Genomic DNA, 22,482 nt, shown 5'->3' with positions numbered 1-22,482 from the left:
GATGACGTCCTCATATTTTTAGGTGATACAGTGGGATCCCTGAGACAAGTAATGGATATCTTCTCGAGGTTTGGTAAAATCTCGGGGTTGTCCATAAATTGGGAAAAATCAGTATTACTACCAGTGGATCCTGTTAGAGAGGGTGCCTTTTTAAATAACATCCAGATGGAAATAGCAGGGACAACTAAATACTTGGGTATTAAAATAACGAAGGACCCAGAAAACTATCTAAATAATAATTTAGTTCCCTTGCTGATGAAATTTAAAAGTAAGACTGAAATATGGAAGGGTCTACCACTATCAACAACGGGAAGGTGTAACCTGATCAAAATGCTATGGCTCCCCCAACTACTGTATGTGATGCAGAACTCGCCCATATGGATAAGTAGGAAATGGTTCAATAAAATAGACACAATATTAAGAGATCTAATATGGAGAGGGGGGTCCCCTAGGATAAGTTTACCAACCCTACAACTCCCCTCGCGAGAAGGGGGCTTAGCAGTGCCTCACCCGCGAAGTTATTTTCTAGCAGCCCAATTACAACACTTGGGGAGAAGCTCAGTCCTTAAGGGATCTAATAGTGAAGGATTGATGATCATGGGAGCCCCCCATAGGACTGTAATAGAGGTACTGGAGGCGAATTCTTTTGTACATAGAACACCCACGATTAAATTAATAATAAAAGTCTGGAGCTCTATTAAAGCCATGAAAGGAATGGGTGGTTTGACCAAGTGCGCCCCCCTGTGGGATAATAAGAATTTACAAGAACTACGAGCAATTGAGAAAATAAAAGTGTGGGAAAAAAAAGGAATAAACAAACTAACTCAGTTATATAGTCAAAATTCCTTAACAGTTTGGGGGTCAGGGACAATCATGGAATAACTCCCCCATACTTCAAAAACTGGGTGACCAGGGAGGCCACAGTGGGTCTATAGCTGAAATCTACCCACATATATGTAAAAGTAGCATAGAGACCCCGGAAAAACTTAAAAGTAGAAGTAAATGGGAAAGGGACTTGGGTCTATTTTCAGATAGACAGTGGAGAGAGATACTGGCAGGAGGACACCAGGTGTCGGTCTCACCTGCCCAGAAAATCTCATATTTGATGTTACTCCACAGGACATATTATACCCCTAAAAGGTTATTTCAATTTGGACGGAGGATAGATGCTAAATGCCCCAGATGCCAGGATGTGGGAGATCTGATGCATATGATGTGGAAGTGTCCTAAACTATTCCGGTATTGGTCTGAGATATTGGAGACTCTAAATGAGATCTTTTCCTTAGAACTTAAAATGGACCCGAAACTGTGTATCTTGAGAGTAGGAGAGATTATAGGTAAAGGAAATTCTAAAACCAAAATAGTTCAGAGATGTCTCTTCCAAGCAAGGAAGTTAATTGCACAGAAATGGCAAGCAAGAACCCCCCCCCCCCCCGAAGGATGAGTGGATTTAAACTGTAACTGAAACAATGTGGAAGGAAAAGGCAGTATATACACAGAGAGGGAACCTGAAGGAATTTAAAAAACTTTGGAGACCTTGGTGGGAAGAAATGGAATACCCAATGTAAGGAAATAAGGCGGGCAGCGACCTTACGATCACAGATAATGACATAGGTTAAGATAGATGGGACGAAGAAGGGGGGGGTGGGAGGGGAAGAGGGGGGGGTAAGGGAAAAAGAGAGGAAGATAGATATCGGTGTGGGGAGGTATATATGGTATTTCTTTTTTGTATTTGCATTTATTCTCTATCTTAAACTCCTCCCTTTATTTCATGCTCCTACTATGTATGCTTCTTACAAATGTGGTATTTTTCTTTTAAAAAGATTTGATACTTGATAAAGTTGTATACTATGATGAATTAAATAAAGATGATTGAATTTAAAAAAAAAATAATGGTTATCCCTCGGCTTCAGAAATGACTCCGCAAAGGCCCCCAAATAGAAGGACGGCCCTGCTGGGTCCCCAAAAAGACCTTAAAAAGAAAGGAAAGGAAGCTTTTTGAGTGGTTTTATCAAAACCCATGAATTTGCATACATTTTATTTCCCATTTGCCATAAGGGGCTTTCTCTTTCATTTAATTTGGACAAGATGACTGGCCAATATCGCATATTTACAAGGTCATACTATATTCAAGACTTCTAATATTAAAAAGAAGACATTCAAGAAAAAACTGCTAAGTTTAAGACCTTGGCGGTGTCGCCGTCTGCTACTGCAAAGAAAAAAGCCTTTCTGCCTGTGTGTAAAGACAGCAAAATCATGCAGCTGGACCGTTTTGAAAGATAAGTACAAGATGAAAAAATAGAAGGGTTTGCTTGTCTCTGTCTCTCAGAGAGCGTGTCTTGCAAGAAAATACATCTCACAAAGAGAGAAATGTTTAAAGTTACTCACTTGTTAGATACCAAGATAATGCACGGGCAGCTGGAGCATAGAGAGCCTTGATGGTGGAATAACACACTGGGCAGGACGCCAGGAGGCGGCTTAAATAGCAATCGGTGCCTTCGCAGTGAGATTTCAGTAAGAAGTGTCAGCAGAGGAAAGGATGCTGCTCTGCGTGATGCGCATGCGTCGGGCGGAGCGACGCACACAGGGAAGATGGATACCCAGGGGCCCTAAAAGGAAGGAAAAGGCTCCGAGGTTGCGCCGTCCCTGAATGATGACGTCACCACGCACGACGCAAAGCGCAGCAGCGTGCTGTCAAACTGATGCTTACTATAACATGGGATCGGACAAGGACAGTAGACGAAAAATTACCTTTACTATGGCAACTAGGAAAGCGGTCACAGGAAAGGGGAGGAAAGAAAGGGGAAAATGGGGGAGATGGACAAGAAAAGCAGATATGAAGAGAAAGAAGGGGACAATCAGATAGGTAGTGGGTTGTTGCGACCGTATAAAAAGAAAAGAAGGCAAATGCATGAAAGGATTAAATCAAAAAAATAATAAAATAAAAATAAACTGGCTGATTTTATTTGGGAATCAAAAAAGGGGGGGCCTAGGGCATCCAAAGATGGGGCCCCAGGGGAGGGTCTGCACGGTGCCCACCCAGAGCCGAAGTGCTGGGGGAGTGTCATGCAGGTCCACCCCACTGACGCACGAGAACACCGTCATGACAGGTCCGTGGTCGGACGAGTCTGCAGTGTAAAAGGGGTGCCACGCCGTCATCTGAGATGGTTCGGCGTGGCCCACATGCGTCGGGCGGAGGCAGATCCAAAGCCAGAAAACCAAAAAATGTAAACTGGGTACAGGAGTTTTAAATCGCTAAAGTTAGTAAATATCTCAAAATGTAGTGGTTCAAAAACACCACTCTGGTAAATTAAGCATAGTGGACATAGCTGGGTGCCCAATAAATGGGTAAACATAAATGACAGACAGTATAATGCCACATATGGAATATTTTGTACATCAAATTTAATAACAGAAATAATTAGGGCTATATGCACGTATATGTAAACACATAAATACTAAATATATTATACAAGTCATTATACGTGTACAGCTAAGTTGGAACGATGTTCTATAAATACAGGTGGCATCATCAAAAGATGTGTGCAAGGAATTTATCAACAGAGACATAATCAACTAATCCATTTCTTCTGGGTAATTCAAGAATATCCTCCAAGAATGCATATTCCCGATATTTTTCAGGTATGCAGTGTTGGGTTCTCATTCTTTTTTACACCCACCTGAGACAAAGCCCTCCAAAAAGAGACGGAAACTCATCTGGGTATTTAAACCTGGAAATTGTGTTGCATTGTGTGATATGTTCCTCTAGAAGATTTTCAATATCAATTGTGTCGATGAGGTCGCTGGGGTCCTGTTCCTCAAGGAGGGACTGAGCAGTATAAAGATATGTGCCTAAAGGTTGTAACCAACCTATCATGGTATAAACCTATTTCAAAAAGTATCAAAACAAATTCCATGTTGCCTTCTATGATTTGGTTGATAAAGCGTTCTGCAGCGGAGCTATCGACAAAGACATCTGGGAATACATAAGAACACCATATCCACGCACCCCTACATTGTATTGTCTTCCCAAAATACACAAAAACAAAGAAACCCCTCCCGGGCGTCCCATCATCTCCGGAAACGGGTTCTTAACTGAAAACCTGAGCAAGTTTGTAGACAGTCACCTCAGACCCTATGTTGCAGGTCTGTTTTCATATATTAAGGACACTATCCATCTGTTGCAAAATCTGGAAGAACTACACATATTACCACATTCACTCTTAGTGGCCATCGACGTCGAGGCACTATACAGCTCTATTCCGCACAATGCAGGTCTTTCAGTCATTAGACATATTTTGTCACAATCTCACAAAGATGACCATAAACTCAATTCCTTTCTTCTGGAATCTCTTGACTTCATTCTAACACACAATACCTTCACGTTTGACGGCTCCCACTACCTCCAGGTGCAGGGGGTTGCGATGGGGACTTGTTGTGTCCCATCGTATGCCAACCTGTACCTGGGGGAGTGGGAGCGGTCGCTTCTGTCAGATGATAGCCTCTCGCTATATACCACCCATGTAGCAACATGGTTCAGGTATATAGACGATATATTCATGATATGGAATGGTACATCTGAGGCCTTATGCTCTTTCATAGAAATCAGGAACTCAAATAACTCCAACTTGTTTTTCACGATGACTTTCAGTGATACTTCAATTACTTTTCTAGATTTAAGTATAACCAAATCCACAGACGGGTCCCTTTCCAGCGGTCTCTATCGGAAAGAGACCGCTGGAAACACCATTTTACATGCATCAAGTTCACATCCCAAATCATTAGTTTCATCCATCCCTTACGGGCAATATTTAAGACTCAGACGTAACTGCTCAAAAGATGTTGACTTTGTCAGAGAAGCCAATAAACGGAGAGAGAGACTCCTTGAGCGAGGATACTCGCCCACGTGCCTAAAAAAAGCCTTTAAAAGAGCCCGAGGACAATTAAGGCATAACATTTTGTTCTCCAAAAAAACACCCTCCACCTCTCAATCAGCCATCAGAGTAATTACCACTTATAATAAGCAGCATGGGATCATAAAAAATATCCTACAAAAACATTGGCATCTACTACAAATAGATCCCAATTTAAAACCACATATATCGGCAACACCCACCATTACGTATAGGAAGGCACGTTCATTAGGGGATCATCTCGTAAAAAGTGAATACACAGGCACTTTTTGTTCAGATATATGCAAACGACTAGGAACTTTTACATGTGGTGGATGTTCATGTTGCCGCTATATGAACACACAAAACAAATTCAAACTACCTAATGGAAGAATGTACAGGCCGAGACATTTTGCTAATTGCAAGACCCCTGGAGTTATTTATTTACTAACTTGCCAATGTAAATGCTTTTACGTTGGCAAAACCAAATTAGAGTTCCATAAAAGGGCGGCACGACATATCACCAGCATGAGGCAGGCAGACCCGGACCTCCCTCTGGGGCGACATGTGCGAGACCACCACACGGGCAAGTTTCCCCTTGTCCACTTCACCATCCTTGACCATGTCTATCCGGATATGAGGGGTGGTGATTGGAACAAGATCTTGCTCCAGAGGGAGGTCCGTTGGATCGCAAGCCTCAATGCAACACAATTTCCAGGTTTAAATACCCAGATGAGTTTCCGTCCTTTTTGGAGGGCTTTGTCTCAGGTGGGTGTGAAAAAGAATGAGAACCCAACACTGCATACCTGAAAAATATCGGAATATGCATTCTTGGAGGATATTCTTGAATTACCCAGAAGTAATGGATTAGTTGATTATGTCTCTGTTGATAAATTCCTTGCACACATCTTTTGATGATGCCACCTGTATTTATAGAACATCGTTCCAACTTAGCTGTACAAGTATTATGACTTGTATAATATATTTAGTATTTATGTGTTTACATATACGTGCATATAGCCCTAATTATTTCTGTTATTAAATTCGATGTACAAAATATTCCATATGTGGCATTATACTGTCTGTCATTTATGTTTACCCATTTATTGGGCACCCAGCTATGTCCACCATGCTTAATTTACCAGAGTGGTGTCTTTTTGAACCACTACATTTTGAGATATTTACTAACTTTGGCCTTGTGATTTAAAACTCCTGTACCCAGTTTACATTTTTTGGTTATCTGGCATTGGATCTGCCTCCGCCCGGCGCACGTGGGCCACGCCGAACCATCTCAGATGACGGCGTGGCACCCCTTTTACACTGCAGACTTGTTCGACCACGGACCTGTCATGACGGCGTTCTCGTGCGTCGGTGGGGTGGACCTGCATGACGCTCCCCCAGCACTTCGGCTCTGGGTGGACGCCGTGCAGACCCTTCCCTGGGGCCCCATCTTTGGATGCCCTAGGCCCCCCCTTTTTTTGATTCCCAAATAAAATCAGCCAGTTTATTTTTATTTTATTATTTTTTTGATTTAATCCTTTCATGCATTTGCCTTCTTTTCTTTTCTTTTTATACGGTCGCAACAACCCACTACCTATCTGATTGTCCCCTTCTTTCTCTTCATATCTGCTTTTCTTGTCCATCTCCCCCATTTTCCCCTTTCTTTCCTCCCCTTTCCTGTGACCGCTTTCCTAGTTGCCATAGTAAAGGTCGTTTTTCGTCTACTGTCCTTGTCCGATCCCATGTTATAGAAAGCATCAGTTTGACAGCACGCTGCTGCGCTATGCGTCGTGCATGGTGACATCATCATTCAGGGACGGCACGACCTCGGAGCCTTTTCCTTCCTTTTAGGGCCCCTGGGTATCCGTCCTCCCTGTGTGCATGCGCATCACGCAGAGCGGCATCCTTTCCTCTGCTGACACTTCTTACTGGAATCTCACTGCGCAGGCGCCAATGGCTATTTAAGCCGCCTCCTGGTGTCCTGCCCAGTGTGTTATTCCACCATCAAGGCTCTCTATGCTTCAGCTGCCCGTGCATTATCTTGGTATCTAACAAGTGAGTAACTTTAAACATTTCTCTCCTTGTGAGATGTATCTTCTTGCAAGACACGCTCTCTGAGAGACAGAGACAAGCAAACCCTTCTATTTTTTCATCTTGTACTTATCTTTCAAAACGGTCCAGCTGCATAATTTTGCTGTCTTTACACACAGGCAGAAAGGCTTTTTTCTTTGCAGTAGCAGACGGCGACACCGCCAAGGTCTTAAACTTAGCAGTTTTTTCTTGAATGTCTTCTTTTTAATATTAGAAGTCTTGAATATAGTATGACCTTGTAAATATGCGATATTGGCCAGTCATCTTGTCCAAATTAAATGAAAGAGAAAGCCCCTTATGGCAAATGGGAAATAAAATGTATGCAAATTCATGGGTTTTGATAAAACCACTCAAAAAGCTTCCTTTCCTTTCTTTTTAAGGTCTTTTTGGGGACCCAGCAGGGCCGTCCTTCTATTTGGGGGCCTTTGCGGAGTCATTTCTGAAGCCGAGGGATAACCATTATTTCACGCTGGTTGGTCAACCGACAGCCAGTGCGTTTTTATCCAAGATATGTAACTTGCCGTCTCATCCAAAACTGGATGCCTGTGCATATCTTATGCATGTACTTTTTCATTCCTGAAAATCTTTTACTAGTATGTATGGTGGACACTGTGGGGCGCTGGGCTGCTAAACCTCTTTATGTTCATAATGTTACACTGTGCAAACTGTTTTCATTTGTTGTTTCAGAATGTATCTTCTACATATATGATCTTTCTCTCTGCAATACGCCTCTGAAGAAGGGACATCGTCCTGAAACATGTCAGGCTTTTAGAGAAAATATCTTGTTTACAAATGGAAGTATACAATAATTATATGAAAGCAAATTCTATCGCATAAGTACTTTTGTTGAGATTTATGTCCAATGTATTCTGTTTTTACGCTTTTCTAAATAAATAAAACATTTTTTATCTAATTTAATCGTATGGTTTGCCTATAAAGTCCCATTATACTGGGGGGTATATAAGTTCCCTGACTCAAGGGTCTTATCCTATAAACAAAGAGTACTTGGGTGTAGTTAAAAGACCTCAGAAGAAAGACCCTTTAATAGGGCTCACCAAGCCCCTATGCACAACAATCCTGCTAAGCACCTTTAGCCCGCCAAGCAACACCTGGTCACTCAAGTGACCCGGGTAAGGAAAAATGAACCACTGAAGAAGTGTCTGTTCAGAGCCTGCTCTGTGTCCCACAGCTGCCTTCTGGAAGCACCACATGCTTGGTCTGCGCAGCTTAAATAAGCTGGGCATGCGCCGGAGCATTCTATGCGTGTGTGCGCATGCATGTGCGCGGTCCCGGCGAATGGGCGTGACTGTATTCACGTATGATGCAAATCTTTGTGCACCCAGACAAAGACCACAGCGCATGTGCGGCGAAGCCGTGTGCGCCATGGCCGCCAAACAAACTGCTGAGCCCAGTGGCGCTCTTGCGAACGAACGCGCACCATGGTGAACCAAGAGAAAATGGCGCACAATCGAGCGCCATCATACAGGTAAAAAAAAAACAGCCAGACACAAGCAGAAAAGGTACACTTTGCAAACACCCACAGCTAGCCCAGAACTCCCCGCATGGTCACCGCACACAAGTGTCCAGCCTTTAGCTAGCTAGACTGATTGTTACAATCACTGGGACACTCCACAATAACAAAAAATAAAGGGGTTTCACCCGTCCAGGCGCAGGGCCAATCTTCACGGCGGGTTCCTGTCACTTGTCCCTTCAAGGCCTGGGTACCCTCTCATGTTTAGGGTCCACTCCCTTGGACCTTTACAGCACCCTGCAGGAAATGCCTTAGCGCTGTAGCGTCCAGGATTTCCACTCCGCAGGGTCCAGCGTCCGAAGGCCGCGTTACAGGCAAAACCTTGCAGGACCTTGATTGCTCGGGCACCATTTATCTAAGCATAAAAGCCTGTGTCACGTGGATCCGATCGGTCAATCCCTTGATTCATTTTTGGAACCGTTTGTGGGACTAGAGACCTGGAGCTCAGAGAGCTCAAACAAACCGTGCCATCCACCTTGCAGACACTGGTAAAAAATTAAAGTACTTCCTCTATGGGAGGGGTAATATAGGGGATCACTTCCTGTCTGAAGACCTTTGGCCTACCAGTGTCCATTAACCTAACAATGGACACGTGGTCTTCAGTGCATAAGTTCACAAAATTTTATCAAGTGGATGTTTGAGCAGCCGAGGATTTGGCTTTCGGCCGCAGTGTAGTGCGGGCTGCCATATAAATTCTGATGGCTATTGTTTGGCAGGGTGTCTCCCTCCCCTCAAGGCTATTGGTCTGGGACATCCCAGCAGGTAATGAATATTAGCCTGACTCTGTGTCCCATGATGTATGAAAAAGAAATACACTTTAAGTCCACAATAAGCTTGATGGCTGGAGCAATGACATCCTCTTATACACAAAGACTGTACTCACCTGGTACTTTGTCAACTGATGCAAAGACAGAGCGCTGTACTGTAGGGTCACTTCCAACACGACGAGACTGTTCATAAAATCTAAAGGGCAAATGTTGAGCTGATGATGTAGAGGTGTGACTAAAACCCACCACTTCCTTTGATGGCTGAATAGGCAGATCTAAAAGAGCTGACGAGAGATGAAAGGGAAAGGAAAAAGTCTCAGACGAAGTATATAAAGATTTATTCTGCTACTTTGCTCCAACTGTATCACCAATTAAACAATTTAAATTATTGAAACACAAACGCTCAAGAAATTAGCAATTTCTGACTTGTTTATAAAAGGTGCCGGTTCAAGCTGTCATTATACAGTAACCCTGACTTCATTACCTATGAAGAGATAGACACTGAGTAAATATGTGTCTTCAGACTTCACTGACTGCGTGTGTTTTCCAGATCAGTAAATGTAATGAAGCCAAAATCGGTATGATAGACTACCCCTTTAAAAACAATAATTGAGTGATCTCTTATTATCCTCATTTTTATGCTCACGTTTGTTTAGGTAAGGGAAAAAAGTGTTACATAACAAATATGCATGTCAGAATTAAAGCAAAAGAAACCAAACACTTGGTAAATTAACAACTTCACACTCTGTGGATAGTCAGCCTGGGACAGGGGGTTAATTGTAGGGTACTTCACCCTACAGCCCTGATTAATCAGGTGAACCGAGAGAGAGGGTGGTGGTTGGTGTCTACAGAGAGGTGACCTGTGTGCAGCCTGGAATATTACTGAAAGACTTGCTTGACTGAAACTTACCTGGTTGGTGAACCTGCCTGTTGTTGGAAGCAGCACCTATCTTGTCTGAGCTGAAGCAGAAGACATAGCCTGTAGTATATGTTTTCTTTTACAAATAGAGCAGATATTTAGTTTATAGAACTGTCTGATGATGGCCGTTGGAACAGGGCAACAGTTATCATTCCAGACATCAGGCAGGACATACTGTAAGTCAGTCTCTTGCGCTGAGCTGACATTTCTTCTCTTATAGGGAGATAATACCACAAACAGGAGCACAAGGGCACTGGAGGCACTCGTTCAGAAGGCGATTTGGGGCAGTTTTTCATCCGCTCCCTAGCTGCGGCCCAGCACCAGCCTGAATCCAAGATAGCGTCGGCTCCTCTGTCCCCGGCCCGCTACGCACCAGCTCTGGATTCCCAGGTGGGTACCCACACCAGGAACACTTCTCCTGAGGGACCTGAATGCTCCTCCCGATGCTCCAGGAGCCATTCTAATACTTCCCTGGGCTCTGGAGATGGCTGGGACCTGGAATCTCAGATAAAATCTCTATAGTTACATGAGGTCTCTGCCCACTAAAGCAGACTTTGAACTCTGTGTAAAGGATTGAAGAGACATACAAACAGGAAATCTCTGAGCTTAAGAGGGACATTGGAGCTCGCTTTAACGTTATAGAAACTATCACTGATGGCATACAAAATGTAGTGAAGTCACATGAAGAAATCCTTAATACTCACACTGTAATGTTGCAGCAACTTTCCTATCAGCAGGACGATATCGAAAATAGAAATTATCGCAATAATAACCGCATTTGCGAGATTCCTGAGTCTGTGGAACCAAAAGACTTGCACATGGGCTGTGATTGCCATCTTCAATCAATTCCTAGAACACCATAAGGAGGATCCCATTGAGTTGGACCAGGTCCATAGGACCCCCGGTCCAAGGAACCCTGATGCCTCATTTATCCACAACACCCTCTGCCGGGTTCACTTTTTCAAGATTAAAAAGTCCATCATGCGGGCTGCCAGCACCCAGGACATGCTTCTTCCAGATCTCTTGCGCCAAACCCTTGCCATGAGGAAAGCCCTGAAGCCACTCACACAGCTTCTGCAAACACACAAGGTAAAATATCAGTGGTGTTTCCCTTTCCACCTCTGAGTTCATCACGAAGGCAAGACGGCCATCTTTCGCACCCTGGGAGATTTGCCAACATTCCTGGGTTTACTGGAACTCCCTCAAGTCTCCCTGCCTGATTGGCCATTCTCACCGACCACTCCTGGTCTGGCCTTTACCCCTCAATGGCAGAAACAAGGCCGCAAACGCAGACAAGGCCGCAAACGCAGATCCCACAAGGGCCCCAATGACTGAAATACACCCTGATGGTTTGCCATTTGCTCTGCATTGCCAGGATATGCTCCTGCACTTTCCTAGGGATTGCCCTGTTCCTGCCTTTGAAGATTTCCTCCCTTGAGTTTTGTACACCGTTTTGTTTATCGACTCATATAGCGTCCTATTATTACTGAACGCACATTTGTTCTAGAATTGTGCTCTGAACCGCATATTATTTGACAGATCTGCTTTACAGCCTACTTTTTGCCATGTTTATATACCCTACTGTAACATACCTCACTAATGACACTGTCTCATCATAATCCCCAATTTTATGGCTCATCTTATTGTATACAGAGTTATTCTCTCCCCTGGGAATTACCTTATGATCTTCTGATAATGTTACTTCATTCCCTTTTATTTATTGTTTTACCACAGGGGCTTCTTGTTTTAAGTTACTGTTGTTTGCCCTGTGGAGCAGGGGACCCGGGGGACACTGTGTGTCCTCCTCTTACCTCCCCCCCCCCCCCCCCCCTTTATCAGAGCTAATATATGCTCTGTTTCTTGTATAGAAATGTTCATCACTACACAGCACTGCATTTTATTATTTTTGATACTTTGGTGCCACCTAGTGGCCTTATTATTTATAACTTTTCTTCTGTTTATTGGACTCTTGTCTCCATTTGTCCAGTATGACGTTATCCTTGTTACCCTGCTGTTCCTGACATTGGAGACTGAGACTTCTCACTTCTCTTCTACTTACATTCTCTCACCTAACAACCTCATCTTCCTTGCCAACTCTTTTCCCTTTCTTTATTCTACTTTTTCTCTTTTGCCTGTCTCTCCCTGCTGGAGATTACTGGAATGGCGAAAGTCTATAACTCTTTTCCCCCCTCCCTTGATTTATCCCATGTACCATGGCGACCAATTGTCCTGTTAATCTAGCAACTTTCAATTGTAGAGGGGTTAATACACCGGAGAAGTGGAGCCAAATTCTCTACCATTTTCATAAGATGCGCTCTAGCACATTGCTACTTCAGGAGACGCATTTTCGTACAGGTTACATCCCTGCCCTAAGCAACCGCTATTATCACACGTGGTTTCACAGCTCCAACCTGCACTATAAATCCAAAGGTGTTTCCATTACCTTTCACAAGTCTTTCAACCCTGAAGTTCTTGATTCCTTTATTGATGAGGCTGGTCGTTTAGTATTCCTTAAGCTGAAAATTAATGATTTTTTCTTTACAGTGGCCAATATTTATGCTTCCAGTCTGGACCAAGCTCATTTCCTCTCTACCATTCTCACCAGACTGTCTTCATTCGGTGGCCCGTGCATCATTGCTGGCAGTGATTTCAAGGTTGCCCTTTCCCCAACTGCGGACACTTCCTCTAGTGAGTCATCCATACCCACATCCACACTCACACACACCAAATCCATGCCCCAAGTTTACTTAGCTCTTGCTTGCCCCCCAAAGGCTCGCAAAGGTGCATCCTGGAGACTGATGAATGATAATCTACTGCGAGATTCGGTGTGCGGAGCTGAGGTCACTAGGACAATTCAGAACTTCATGTCAGACCATTCCTCAGACACTACCGCCCCTCTCATACAATGGGAAGCCTTAAAATGCATAAATAGGGGCATCCTCATACAACACGGCTCCCGTCTGAAAAAAATCAGAACAGATGACATTCATCGGCTGTTGTCCTGTATTGCAGAACTTGAACCTCTCCACAAACAAGATTTAGATCCATCCACCTTCGTCAAGCTATTTAACGCCCATCCGGATTTGCTCACACTATTAGACTTACTCACTGATCGTCCATAACTACCATTACTCTTTGGCTCCCACACCCCAGGCCTCCCCGTCATTCTATCCCTTTCATCTATGTATATATTTTAATTACGTGAAAAAAAGTGATAAACCATTTATAAAAAATGAGTATAAATGCTGCTATCTCCTGACAAAATTAAATACTCAATTTAAATATATATATATATATATATATATATATATATATATATATATATATATATACACCGCTGAGGTAGTCCTGTTGGACGATACGTGTGCGGGAGCATCCCCAGACGTCACTGCAGCCGCCTTATTGATTTTCTGTTACCATTGATGTGTACACACCTATATCCCAGCACTAGGTTATAGTGCCTCCTATGTGAGTACCTGTCTTTTAAAATAAAGGAATAAGTTTTTAGCTATACAGAGAGCACTATATTTTTTTTTACATTACATGTTACTACGGATGAATGATTCTTAAAGCTACTGAGTGCAGACTGTTTGAAAGAGGTGCCCGGCTTTCCATCCAAGATCTTAACCTTAACCACCATTGGTGGCGAATGCCTGTGTGACCCACCTGTTAGCTCAGGGGTCTATTTTGCAAGGTGAGTGGTTTGGCTAGCAAGTGGTGTGAGCACGGATTAAGGAGCACTTCAGAATTCGGATGAAGCACCCTTTACCACCGCAGATGTTTTTGCTTTCCTGTTACATCTATGTTTTTTTCGTCATAAGATTTCTTATGGACGTTTATATCATTATTTGTAGTTTTTAGTTTACCTTTTCAGCACTGCACTTTCTGCTTTTGTCAAGTTTAAAAGGGTTTATATATTTGCCCTTAGTGTTCAGTGGCTTTTAGCATTTTAGGAGGTTTTTGCGCTGACTGTTTGTCTCATATATATATATATATATATATATATACACATACAAAGGAGATTGCGAAAAAATTTTTACAACACAATATGAAAAAACATATGTGAAAAATGTGCAACACATTAATAGGTTAATATATTAAAGTAAATAAATTGATCACTAATAAATGGATTAATATAGTAATATGGTGTAAAAAGTCCCCAAACAAAACTTAAATATTGGGAATCCACACACATATTTATATTTGATGTATCAAAAAAAAATCCAAACTGAAACAAATTGGAGAGGTGTTGCATGTTTTTCACGTATGTTTTTTCATATTGTGTTGTAAAAAGTTTTTGCGCAATCTCCTTTGTGTGTATATATGCCTTTCATCACCCACCCAAGACATGACCTTTAACATGCAAGGCATCTCCAATTCATTTTGACGATATTATTCTCAGCTTTATAACTTATCAACCGGTATACCACACAATTCTGACCCCACCCCTGTAGACAAAATGCGGGTTTATATTGATTTAACAGGCTTACCCGAAATTGACCCCCAGGATTCCACGGACCTAGATAAACCTTTGATGGAACCTGAATTTCTGGGCGCCATCAAGGGTTTGAAAATGAGCAAGTGTCTGGGCCCTGACGGATACACCCCCTGGTTTTATAAAACTTTTGCACCATTTCTGACACCACTTTTAACTCGGGCTTTCAACTCCATAGATGACTCCACTCTCCCCTCCAAGGGACTCCTTTCAGCTGTCTCAATTCTCTTGAAACCTGCCAATGCAGCAGTTATCGCCCGATTTCCCTATTGAACATAGATCTTAAACTTTTTGCGAAGGTCCTCGCCAACTGCCTCTTTTACCTGGGATTATTCATAAGGAATAAGTGGGTTTTGTCCCAGGCCGGGAGGCTCGAGACAACGCCACCAAAACAATACATCTAATATCCTATATTAAACGTCATTACTTGAAAGCCTGCCTCCTATCATTTGACGCCGAAAAGGCTTTTGATGGGGTCAACTGGCGCTTCTTACGTCTCTCACTGGAACAAATAGGTTTATGCACATCCTTCATATCCAAGGTGATGTCCCTTTACTCAAAACCCTCCGCCTCTGTTTTGGTGAATGGCACCCCCTTGAAGCCATGCAACATCTCGAATGGCACGTGCCAAGGCTGCCAACTCTCTGCCCTTTTATTTGTCATAGTTAATGAGTACCTGGCATGTGCCATTCGTCAAAACTCCTCTATTCAAGGCATACAAACACCCTCCTCCCATCATAAGTTATCCCTCTATGCTGATGACCTCTTAGTATATGTCCAGCAACCCTGTGTTTTGGCATCTTTAGTAATTTTAAACGTAACATCGCTAAAACGGAAGCACTTAATGTGTCTTTACCAGCTACCACACTGTCCTCACTTTGTTTAAACTATTTATTTCAATGGCAAACTAGGGGCATCTCCTATTTGGGAGTTTCGATCCCTGCCAACTTGTTCTCCTTGAACTACGTCCCCCTCTTTTCTCGCATGCGGAAAGATCTGGAGTCTTGGAGGGGTTCCTCTCCACCCTGGTTTGGCCACATTAATACTCTCAAAATGGATACCCTACCCAAACTATTGTACCTCTTTCAAATGATACCGATCTTGGTACCCAAATCCTTTTCTGTTTCTCTAAGCTCTCTCTCCATTAGATTCATATGGAATTGCGGCCTCTCCAGAGTTAAAAATAATTTGATGACTCTTCCGAGGCTCCAGGGAGGCACGGGGTTACCAGACTATGAGACTTACTACAAAGCTGCTCTAATGACTCGTACTCTTGAATGGTTCCCCTATCCTTTTCAAAAGGCATCAGTAATATTTGAACAAGACCTGGTCCTTGTAGACTTGCGAACCCTCCTCTGGGGTTACCATGGAGACCTATCACACTTACCCTCTGCCTCACCACTAACAGTAGCAGCTCTTAAGTTATGGTACAAAAGAGGGTTATTCACAGTTCTATCCTCGGACCCTTCCCCTCTAACATCCCTTTTAGACAATCCCGCCTTCCCTCAGGGCGTGGGGGTTCCTACATTAGGCTCATTTCATCGCTCTACTTGGCCTCAGGCCTGCGCATTTATTAGACCCGGATTTGGAACCCCTGATGTCCCTGCAGGCACAAGTCGACTGGCTCACCTCCCTTCACTTAACTTCCTTTGCTAAACTGTTCCTTTCATCCCAAATACACTGTCCACTTACTGAGTTTGAGGGGCAGTGCTCTCTGCAGGACTTGCCCAGACATCTACTCTCCTCCCTCTACAGTTTGATTCAAGGCCTTACACATAATGACTTACCCTCGTACGCTAGGATGTGGTCCACAGATTTGGGACGGGACATCTCGAGAGCGGATTGGCAGACTTCATTTCACTTTACGCACAAGTCAACCATCTCCTGCTACTCACAAGAAAATAATTTTAAGATTTTATCCCGATGGTACAGGGACCCAGCCACGTTACACAGAATCTTCCCATCCACCCCTCCCTCCTGCTGGCGCTGTGGTTCAGCTTCTGGTACATACCTCCATGTCTGGTGGTATTTCAAGTATATAGTAATGTATATAACTAATCCCTGACGCCATCTCCGGTGATTGCTCTTCTCTCTATCCTCCCCGGCTCTATGGCCTCACAAAAAAGAAACCTTCTCTGCTTCTTTCTCTCCGCAGCACGGCAACTCATCCCACTATATTGGAAAACCACCACTACCCCACCTCTGTCATTATGGGTTTCAACAATTAATGATATTATGAGAATGGAGGAAATGCTAGCACTAGATAATGATACCCTTGATAAATATAAGGCTTTATGGTTTATTTGGCTCCGCTTCTCTTCCTGTGATACCCTTACTAATATGCTCTCAGCCCTTATGCCGCGTACACATGAGCGGAATTTTCGACAGAAATCGTCCGATGGGAGCTTTTCAACGTATATTCCGCCCATGTGTATGCCCCATTGGACTTTTTCCGTCGAAAATTCAGATGGACTTAGATAGAGAACATGTTCTATATTTTTCAGACGGAACAAATTACTATCGGAAAAAACGCTCGTCTGTATGCTGTTCCGACGCACCAAAAACGACGCATGCTCTGAAGCAAGTACAAGACGGAAGCGCTCGGTCTTTCTAGTGCCATCGTACGTGTTGTACGTCACCGTGTTCTGGGCGGTCGGAATTTGGTGTGACCATGTGTATGCAAGACAGCTTGAGCGGAATTCAGTCGGAACAACCTTCAGAGTTTATTCCGACGGCAAAACCGGTCGTGTGTACAGGGCATTAGAAGCCTGTCCTCACCTCAGCCTTGACTAAGGGCTTCTAGAGACGATTTTTCACTCTGGGTCCATTGTTACCTCTCCCTCCACTCCCTCCTGCAGATCCCTCCCTCTTTCTTTTCCTTTTTCCCCTCTATCCTTACTAATCTTGTTTCCTACTTTTTCTTTGTTTCCTCCCCCTTTTTAGTATAATATTTTGTTTTCCTTTATTTCATTGTTATTTTTATTTAAATTATTTATTTTCCTATGTAATGTGGAACAACTTTTTTCCCTACACTGTTGAATTATTATTTCACCTGCCAAAATGTTTCCTGTCTTACTTGAGGTCAGCTATAGGCGATTGAGGCCACTGAGCTGCCCCGCTATCCCTGTCTTCACTATTGGATGTCGTGCTTACGTTATTGGAAAGTTGTTCTTAAATAAAAACATTTTCAAACCTAATGTTAAGTTGTGAATCCGGGTTACATGTTTTTTATGCAGAATTATGATGATTAGCAATTTTATATAATCTAATCGCACATATTATGTGGGCAAGATTTATGCAAAAATGGAGCTCCAGCTTGTATTAGATAAACATTATTTAACTGGTCAATTGATTTCCTAACCATCTTTGGCGTTTTTAGCTTATTTGTACAATATCCACTTTGTATTTAAAAGGGAAAACAATGTGTTTGCAGTGGGCAAATATTTTGGGTCATTACAGTAAGCCATTTTTACATGTTTGCTTTCAGTAATTTTGTTAGCAAATTAAATGTAGAGATTTACAGATTGGAATGTAAAGTGATATATGAGTAAAGAATACAAAACCCTTCAGAGTATTCCTCCATAGTGGACTAATTTATCAAAGCATTTCTGTAGATATTAGTTTACTTAACTTGAGCCTGTTGGCCCTAATCCCCCCCAAAATAAATGAATGTCCATTATCCACCAGAATAGAGATGGTGCACTCTGATTCCAATATCTTGGTTTGGTTCATTTTGAACAAAATACTAAGCTTAAAAAGATGCCTTTTTAATTTATCAGACTTTAAATTCAAAATGACCACTTGTGGACTGATTTATATGTTAAAGCCAAAATAATCACTGAGACCAGATTAAACAAAAAGCACTGCTCAAAGCCCACCATAGTCATCCTTGTGATTCCAAACACTGCCAGGTGCTGGCTTTAAAAGAGCCAGTTCCAAGTGTATCAGATAGGCTTAAACTTTGCCACCTGCCAAGCCACACCCCTCTCACACTTTTCAACTGCTCATGGCTTTAAGAAAACCTTAAAGCGGAGTTCCACACAAAAATGGAACTTCCACTTTTCGGAACCCTCCCCCCCTCCGGTGTCACATTTGACACCTTTCAGGGGGGAGGGGGGTGCAGATACCTGTCTAAGACAGGTATTTGCACCCACTTCCGGCATAGACTCCCATGGGAGTCTACGCCTCTTCTCGTCCCCACCGCGCTGTCTCCTGGGAAACACACAGCTCCCAGGAGAGAGCGGGGACCACTTGGGACGCGCAGCGCGACTTGCGCATGTGCAGTAGGGAACCGGGAAGTGAAGCCGCAACGCTTCACTTCCTGATTCCCTCACCTCGGGTGGCGGCGGCAGCTGCCGAGAACCGAGCGGGTTCTCGGCGTCGCCTGCCGACATCGCTGGACCCTGGGACAGGTAAGTGATCATGTATTAAAAGTCAGCAGCTGCAGTATTTGTAGCTGCTGGCTTTTAATATTTTTTTTTTTTGGTGGTGTGGGTGGACCCCCGCTTTAACACCGGGCGGCTTCACAGTGGGTGCTTCCAAAATGGTCTTAAATATAGATTTGTTTTATTACAGCTCCATGTGTACACTATTGGGCAAAAAAGAAAAAAAAATGTTTAGGAGGTTGCCAGTATGTAGGCTGTATTTTCAACATTTCAAATCAGTTGAGATGAAGAAGCCCAGGGATATAAAGGGGTGTTGTGTCATCTGGCTATTGCTTTGAAAAAATATTTATGAGATTGGAAGTCAAAGATCGGGAGGCAGGAGGCGGAGCCTAGCGGAGCAGACATGCATTGTTAGAGCTCCACACCGCTGAGGAGAGAAGAGAAGGACAAAGTGGAGCCTGCAGGCTCAAAAGGTATCCATTTGAACCTTTTTGCCCCAGGGAACAAACTGTGAAAGTTTGGGCAGGAAATATGGTACTGGGAGGAAACCGTGGCAGAAATAAAAATCACCTCACAAAGAGCTCACAGGCACTCACTGCAGCTGAAGCAGCTCCAGTCACCTCACAAGATACAGCATCAGGGCGCTCTCACAGACAGAAAATGTCACAGCTAGACTCTCCATTTGAGTCAGATACAGAACAAATCCTCTCACAAACTTCTCCACAAGCCTCCTCAGTATCCCCAGTAATATTATTACAATTTGAAAAGATGCTTCATAAGGCTTTAAAACAAACCTCAGACCAAATAACAAAAAGCCTAACCAAAGAAATAAGAGAGCTGGGAAACCGCACCGCAGCCTTAGAAAAAAAAATGGATGAAATTGAAATTACAACCAAAGAAAATATAACAGAATTGGAACAATTAAAAAAAGAGAATTTAATACTTCAAACTAAGCTCGAAGATTACGAAAATAGAGCCAGACGTTCAAACTTGGGGAATACCTGAAACTGTGACAGACCTGCAATCTACTATTACTGCTCTATTACAAGAACTAAAGCCAGATATCCCTATTGAACGTTTAGAACTGGACAGAGTACACAGAGCCCTCACAGCCAAAAAGAAAGATGGACCCCCACGTGATATAATCACAAAATTTCATTATTACAGAACGAAAGAACAAATACTAATTGCTGCAAGAGAAAAAAAGGAACTTAATTTTCAAGAACACAATTATCAAATTTTTGCTGACCTATCCCAACTTACTATTACTAAAAGACGATCCATGAAACCCCAACTAATGGAACTGCAATGCCACAACATTATGTATCAATGGGGCTTCCCCTTTTCAGTCAGATTTAACTACCAAGGTACAATTTACAGAAGCAGATCAGCAGATGAACTACAACAAACCCTTTTAAAATTAAATCTGACAGAACCCACAAGCAGCAACTCTCCCACACGCAGAAGAATGGCGTCATCTTCACCTTCAGGCAGCACCCAGAAAATTTCAGAACAAAATGGGAATCATCATTCTCACAAAAGAGGCCGTTATGCCACATCATCCATGGACCAAGAAGATTCAATGGACTGACATCCTAATTCCTGATATCTCTTCATTTATTATACTAAGAGATGGTTCTCTATAAAAAAACCTGTACTTATAACTGAATGTAACTGCATTCTGATAGTCACACACTGTGTGGTATCATGTTACATTCCAGTTATATTTCTTATTACTTCTGATTCATATAGCCTTAGAATATATAAGTGAAATAAGGAAATTCTTGTTCAGTTATATATTATCAGGTAATAACAATAGATTTATTACTTTTTAGGACAAATATGTTCAATAATCCAGAAGTAATGGAAGCTTTTTCTTTCTTTTCTTAAAACAAATATATTATTACCTAACTAGTTCCTAGAATTATGTTTTTGTTTATTCTAATCTGAAGCAATACAACCTCAATTTTATGAGTTAACATATCTAAACAGTTACATATGAATAAAATATGTAATTGTTTACTCTAAAAGGGTTAAAATCCCAAAATAATTCAAACTATCTTCATCAATACCAAAGTTATTAACAGTACCTTTCTAACTGAATTATTTAGCCTAGGGCAAGACTAACCATATACAACCACCCTGGAATAAATAATTTCAACAAAAACTATATTCTGCACTCCAATTAATGAAACATCATTTTGATGTCTTTTGACATAGCACTTCTCTCCTGTAAGCGGAAGATCCGTGTACCCCCATTAGCCCTCCTCATTCTCCCAACCATATTATGTGGGAGTGTGACGAAGGCACTTATTCCCCTGAGAGAGATATTTATTCTCTTTCACGGGTAAATTGTGATTACTTGCAAAAAATAATTTATACAATGTATCATCTAATCTCATATGTTTTTTGTTTACTCTTTACTCCAGAATTCACTGGTTTCTTTTCTATCTATTCATCTCTTCAGTCCACACAGGTTGATCTGCGCAGTCAGCTCTGCATAACAAAAAGTAAGTCAAAACTATTTGATCTATTGCCATGGCACCACTGAATATACTTTCCCTGAATGTTCAAGGAATAAATGTCCCTCAAAAAAGGACCAAAGCCTTCCGTACTTTCCATAACAAGAAGGCTCACATAGTATGCCTCCAAGAAACACACTTCACCAAAGATTCTACTCCAAAATATATTTCTCCTTTTTATCAACAAATTTACACGGCTTCTGCCTGTACCAAGCAAAGGGGAACTCTAATTGCATTTCACCGATCCACACCATTCACCTTATCATCAGAAATTAAAGACCCAGAAGGTAGATACCAAATACTCATGGGTTATATAATGGATACAGCAATCACAGTGATTTCCTACTATGCTCCTAACAAACAACCTACACCATTCCTCTCACATATATTACAAGTGCTTAATACACACAAAATAGGAACAGTGATAATGTGTGGGGATTCGAACCAGGTCCTCCTCCCATTTCTAGATAAATCACCTTTTACACCATCCAAAATAACCTCTAGATTACCTTTTTCTCAACTTCTTTCCAAATACAATCTGGTAGATTCATGGAGAGAAAGTAACCCAATGAAAAAGAAATTCACTTATTTCTCGCACCCTCATCAAACCTTCACCAGAATAGATCATATTTTTCTAACAATAGGAATGATACCAGAAATTATTGCATCAGATATAATTCCGATTCCGTGGTCTGACCATAATGCAGTATACACTACTATAGCCTCAGCCATACCAAAAGCGCATGATCCAACGTGGTACTTTCCGGACATAATGCTCAAACACCCACTACATCAGATGGCCATTGAACAAGCTTTAAAGGAATACATATCAATTAATAATACAACAGACATCTCCCCAATAACACTGTGGGAAGCTCAT

General features: G+C 42.3%; 1 protein-coding gene across 11 annotated transcripts in view; it reads right to left on the bottom strand.

Annotated features, from left to right (window-relative positions):
• CLEC16A (C-type lectin domain containing 16A) overlaps positions 1–22,482 on the bottom strand; it is a 1,646,984-nt gene that overhangs the window by 237,793 nt on the left and 1,386,709 nt on the right. For 10 of the 11 annotated variants that reach the window (XM_073591184.1, XM_073591185.1, XM_073591187.1 and 7 more), the window contains one exon: positions 9,398–9,565. The exons of the other annotated variant lie outside the window; for it this stretch is intronic. In XM_073591184.1, the coding sequence (XP_073447285.1) occupies positions 9,398–9,565 (168 nt within the window). The remainder of the gene's footprint in view (positions 1–9,397; positions 9,566–22,482) is intronic. 11 annotated transcript variants of the gene reach the window in all.

Source organism: Aquarana catesbeiana, linkage group LG06 (genome assembly GCF_042186555.1).
Source record: "Aquarana catesbeiana isolate 2022-GZ linkage group LG06, ASM4218655v1, whole genome shotgun sequence".
Lineage (NCBI taxonomy): Eukaryota > Metazoa > Chordata > Amphibia > Anura > Ranidae > Aquarana > Aquarana catesbeiana.
The sequence above is the reverse complement of the archived record's forward strand: the minus strand, read 5'-3'. Positions and strand labels throughout refer to the sequence as shown.